The sequence below is a fragment of the Egretta garzetta genome, unplaced genomic scaffold (genome assembly GCF_000687185.1).
Source record: "Egretta garzetta isolate BGI_Z169 unplaced genomic scaffold, ASM68718v1 scaffold287, whole genome shotgun sequence".
Taxonomy (NCBI): domain Eukaryota; kingdom Metazoa; phylum Chordata; class Aves; order Pelecaniformes; family Ardeidae; genus Egretta; species Egretta garzetta.
The window spans coordinates 1904073-1909633 of NW_009260435.1; the positions used below are offsets into that span (position 1 = coordinate 1904073).

General features: G+C 55.7%; 1 protein-coding gene across 1 annotated transcript in view; it reads left to right on the forward strand.

The window, feature by feature from the left end:
• CD276 (CD276 molecule) overlaps window positions 1–4886 on the forward strand; it is a 6253-nt gene extending 1367 nt beyond the window's left edge. Inside the window, exons 2-6 of the mRNA XM_035899387.1 lie at window positions 319–672; window positions 1068–1364; window positions 2535–2675; window positions 4326–4367; window positions 4834–4886. Of these exons, the coding sequence (XP_035755280.1) occupies window positions 319–672; window positions 1068–1364; window positions 2535–2675; window positions 4326–4367; window positions 4834–4886 (887 nt within the window). The remainder of the gene's footprint in view (window positions 1–318; window positions 673–1067; window positions 1365–2534; window positions 2676–4325; window positions 4368–4833) is intronic.
• Window positions 4887–5561: the final 675 nt, after the last annotated feature.

A 5561-nucleotide genomic window follows, 5' to 3' on the forward strand; every position in this document is an offset into this window, starting at 1 on the left:
GTGGGACTGCGTCCCTCTGTTGTCACCCACCGACCTCCTCTCCTTGTGGGGAGAAACTGGGCTGTGTGTCCTGGGGGAGGTGCAGGTTTGGGCGCACAGTGGTGCCCCAAGTTTGGCGCTGGATGTGGGGCTATGTGCCTGCCAGCAGGGTGGGCCTAGCTGGGGGTTGGCGCTGGGGAGGGTCCTGAGACGCCACCTGCCCTGGGGTCTCTCCTGTGGACATCCCTTGGTTTGCTTAGGTGCCATCTGGATGGAGAATTAAGGAGGTGCTTCTGCAGGGTCTCACCACCACATGTTTTTGCCCTTGCCACCTTCCAGCAGGTGCTATGGAGATCCAGGTCCCGGAGGAGCCTGTGGTGGCTCTTTTTGGCCAAGATGCTACCCTGCACTGCTCCTTCTCCCCTGAGGCCAACTTCAGCCTTGATGACCTGAGCCTCATCTGGCAGCTGACAGACACCAAGCGCTTGGTGCACAGCTTCTCTGGTGGCCAGGACCAGCTGGCAGACCAGGGTGGGGGCTATACCAACCGTACAGCTCTCTTCTACGACCAGCTGGCCCAGGGCAATGTCTCACTGCTCCTCCGGCGTGTGGAGATCTCAGATGAGGGTAGCTTCACCTGCTTTGTCCGGGTCCGGGACTACAGCAGCGCAGCCGTGACGTTGCAGGTGGCAGGTGAGAGATGGAGAATTGCGGTGTCTTTGCATGTATCCCCCAAAGAGAAGGGTTCTCCATCATGCTTTGGTCCTTCATGGAGTCTCTTTCTCCCTCCACCCTTGCTGTGTTCTCCCCAAGATTTCAGCACTCTGTTAGAGACTAACCAGCTGCATCTGCCCAAAATATTGTTGGTGGGGGATGCAGTCCCTTCCCTGCCGTGATGGAGAGGCTCTCCATTGAGAGGCCACCTGGAAGTGTGACTGTAAATGAACCAAAGCTGGGGAAGCTTCAGCTGGTTGGTGTTATCAACTGGAAGAGTCTGTCCTGGGGCTTGCCAATCTCATTGGGTTGCTCCAGATCTGGATGCTTTGGTCTTCTCCATTGCCTCATGCCATTTGTCCTCTCCCTTGCAGCTCCCTACTCCAAGCCCAGTATGAACCTGGAGCCCAACAAGGACTTGAAGCCAGGAGATCTGGCAGCCGTGACTTGCCGTGCTTCCCGTGGCTACCCTGAGGCCAGTGTCCTCTGGCAGGATGGCCAGGGTAGCAACATCACGGAAAACGTTACCACGTCCCAGGTGGCCAACGAGGACGGTCTCTTTGATGTGCACAGCGTCCTCCAGGTGCTGGTGGAGCCCAGCAGCACCTACTCCTGCCTGGTGCGAAACCCGGTGCTGCAGCAGGAGACCCAAGCCTCCGTCACCATCACGGGTGAGCCAGCGAGGGCCAAAACTGGGGGAAGGCAGGGATGGGCTCTGTCTCAGGAAGGTGACTGTGATGGCACCAGGATCCCTACTGTGGCCCAGAGCCACCCTAGCTACCCCGTTTCCCCGCTCCACCTCTCTCCCCCTAGCTATAAGGATGACTTGAAGCTGTTCTGTCCTCCCCCATCACCCCACACTGGCGTCCTAGCTAGAACCAGCATCCTAAGTTCTTAGTCTCTAGCTTTTCTAGTTGCCCTGTCCAAGTCTAAACTGTGCCAGAAAGCCAGCACAGGGCATGGTAGTTGCCTTCTCCTTAGCACATGGCCATGGAATGTTCTCAGTTTGGGGTTCTCCATCCCAGCCGCAGCAACCCTAGTTCAGAAATAGAGGCCAGAGGAGTTCCTCAAGCGCGTTCAGCCTTGTGGCTTCACTTTGAGCTCCTTCCACTGCCCTCCTGGAGCTCTTTATAACCTTGTGCGCTCCCTGCTAGCATTAATTAGTGTTTAATTACCTTTGGTACGGCACTTACTGGATTGGGAAGGTGGGTCCCCAGTGGAGCGTAAACTTTTTGGCTGGATGCACCAAACCCTTGCAGGAAAACTTGCGTGGATGCTGCTGGTTGGGAGCAGAGGGGTGGCTTTTGCATTGGCACCCAAGCACATGAGCAAGTGGTCAGCCTTGGGGTGATGTTTGTGGAGGGTCAAGGTTTGGGATAAGACTTTATTTGGTGAAGGAACAATATTATGGGGAAAAAGCAGACTCCCAGCACTCCAGGATATAGCCCCCAAGCCCTGGTGGTCCCTGCCAGGCCATCCTTCCTGGCCCCGTGGTGTGAGATGGGGGGAAAGGGAATGAGTGCAGCATCATCTAATGCTTCTCTTGAGCTTTTTAGCAAGTGAAGGTGCCATTTGAATTTATTGATGCAATCATTTAAAGGTTAATGAAGTATTTCAGGGAAAGACTCAACCCACTGCTTCCCCAGCAGATCCAGACCTGCTGGGGGAGGCCATAATTAGAGGCACCGATGGTTTTACTTCCAAAGCCACCCCTTGTGCCACCGACTCTGTCCATGGGGATGTGCCCCTGCCACCGTGGGGTCCCAAATACCAGGCATGCGTCCCCCTGGTCAGGCAGCAGTGCTCACTGTGGTGGTATTTCTCACTCCCTCCCCTGCAAGGCCAACACCTCGCCTTCCCTGCCGTGGCTCTCTGGCTGACGGTGGGACTCGCCATCTGCGTCGTGGGGCTGCTTGCCGTCTTGGCGTACGTGTGCCAGAAGAAAATCCGCCAGAGCTGTGAGGAAGAGGAGGAAAACGCAGGTAATGTGGTGGCTAACCCCCTGCAAAAGGGATGGGGGTTTGCAGGGGGGTGGTGGGTGGATGGAAGGGGATGGATTGGGGGAGTCAGGGCAAATCTGGCATGGGTTTGCCTTGGTGGTGTCATCTTTTAAAGGATGAAGGGATGCTTGGAGCTGCTGGGGTTGGTGGGTACCAACAGATGGGTACTGGAGAGCCTGTGCTCCAGGTGACTCTTTCCAACATACACCTGATTTTCCTCCCACCCAACGTGTCTCCTCCTTTTACCTTCCTGCTCCAAGCATCCTCTTCACATCTGGTACCCACACTTGGGCGTGCGTGGAGCATCTCCTCTGAGAAGGTGCCTCTAGCACTTGCCACCATGGAAATGCCAAGTGCTTTGGTATGCAGAAATAGCATGAGAGAGATGCTCCATGCTCTTGTTTTCTGCATCCTTCTCCTGTTTGGGTTGGATTTTTTTATTATGGAGAAGTGTTTGCACAAAAAGGGGGGCTTTGTTGCTTTAAAAAAAGCTGCTGCACTCCAAAAATGGCTGCGGAAGCAGCTTTGCTGGCGTTTCCCCATTTGTTTTCTCTCGCTGCCTCCCAAGATGCTTGTGCTGCCAAAGCCTTTCCCTGCCAGCATCACACTGCAGGGCTGGGGCACGCAGCCTTCCTCCCTGGGGGCTCCCTCTTCACTCCTCCTCTCTGATGGGGAGGACGTTGGTGCTGATGCCACCACAATGCCTGGCTGTCAGGTGTCCCCAGCGATGGGGACCAAGAGGGTTTTTCCCCAGCAGATACCAGGGATTGTCTGTAGGAGATATATATCTGTATATAAAACCCCCCCATATTTCTTTTTTTCCCCTCTATAAGAGAGTATTTCTCCTCGGCCAAGGGATTTGCAGTGCCGTGGCGCTCAGCTGTGGCCCTGGGCCAGCTGACCTCTGTCCTTCAGCATCAAGATGCAGCTGCCAGCCCATGATGTTTTGCACTGATGGCTGCACGCCCTTAGCAATAACCTTTTGCTGTGGCTCTCGGTCAGCCACAAACAGGGCAAGGACCCTGCCCGTGAGCCCGGCAGCGGCGGGAGGCAGGAGCAGCAATTTTTGCTGGTCTTTCTGGCCAGGAATAGCATCACAGTAGGTTCTATACATGGGGTGCAAAGCTCCCAGGGCTCCCAGAGCGGGTGACAGCCTGGCAGCCTGGTTGGGTGCTGCAGAAGAGAGAAGGGGATGCTCATCCCTCGGTGCCAACGGGGTGTCCCTGAGGCATTGGGGGATCTGTGGTCTCCCCGCTAAGCCCCTTGCTGAGCGCCACTCCAGATGGTGACTGTGCTATAAATAGGGAGGTGAGTGGCTGCGCTGCATCGCCCAGAGCTGCGGCTCTTTCTGCTTTGCTTGTAGGCAATGTGCCACCCTGACACAGCCTTGTGCTGGGGGAAATATCCCCCGCGGGGTGCTGGAGGGGGTGATGGGTGCACGTGGGTACCAGTCACCTCCTCCCCTAGCATCCCCAGTGGCTCGGTAGTGCCTGGTCCCCAGCAGAGCCCAGGATATGGTGATTGTGGGCAGCTCCAAGGGGCAGCCCCCAAGCCCGGCTGCCTGGGAAAGTGGGGTTCAGGGCGTTGTGCTGGGGGGAAGCCTAGCAGAAGCTGGAGCTTGCTCTTTTGCAGGGACGGAGGAGCAGGACGAGGAAGGGGAAGAACCCAAGACAGGTGGGTGCATGATGCTGGCCTGTTACATATGTGTGTGCTCGTGCCACAAGCAAACACCCCAGTGTGCTTTGCACCCTCCATCAGTGCTCAGCACCCCCCATGCTCGCCCGCTCTTTGACGTACACCCTCAGGCTGGCAACTCCCTGATAAGCCATTCTATCTCTTAATATAAAAGCACTCATGGTGTTCTACTGTCATCAAACAGGTTAATTATGTGCCAGTGATTGCCTTTATCTGCTGGCACAGGAGCAAGCCCACTTGGGATGCCAGCTCCTTCACTGCCGGGGAGATTTAGGGACCAGGGGTTGGTTTGAAATGGAAATTGGTGGGTGCAGTTATTGGAGTGGGTTCCCCAAAATGGGGAGCTTATCTGTTTCCTCCGGGGAGCTGTTTCCTCCCTTGCAAGCTCCCTCCCATCCCGTCCCACATGGTGGGGTCTGACCGTGTGCTGTTTTGCTTTTTGCAGCCCTGCAGCCACTGAAGAGCGCAGAGAGCAAGGATGGTGAGTGTGTTGCCTAGGACCACAGGCTGGCTCCTGATACAGGTTTCTTGCTAAGCACACTGGAGATGATGCTTAGATCAAAGTGTAAAGCATCTATTGCATCTCCATCACCCGTTGCTGTTTTGGGGTTTTTTTCCATTTTTTTCCCCTTTCCCCCCCCCCCCCCCAGTTTTCAATCAAATTTTCCCAGATCAATTATTTCCCAGCACCCATTTCCACTCCGTTCTGGGCAGCACTTGCTCTGGCTGCTGCTCATGTCTCCCAGCAGTGATGGAGCGATGTGGCTGGCGGCTCCAGTGTGATGTTTCTTCTTATCCTTCCTTTTCTTGGGTAGCCAGAGGCTGAGAAAAGCCGCCTGCCGCCAACCGGGGTTGTTGCAAGGAATTTGGGTCTTTTTTGAGCGTTGCCGTATGTTTGCTAAGAGGAGGGGAATTGCTGGGGTTCATCCTTGCCTTGCTGGGGTTCATCCTTGCCTTGCGGAGAGGGAGGCGTGAGCTTTGTCCCTTCCCGTGCAGAATTCCCCAGCAGCAGCCTGATGCTAAATTTCTACTGGAAATTCATGAAAATGGGAGTCCCAGCTCCTGTTTCTGCCTTTCAGTATCTTCTCCCAACCTCCTGGCTCGGTGCTGCTGACAGCCCATCACCCATCCCGGCCTGGTGCTGGGCTCCCCCCCTTCCCATGCCTGGTCAGC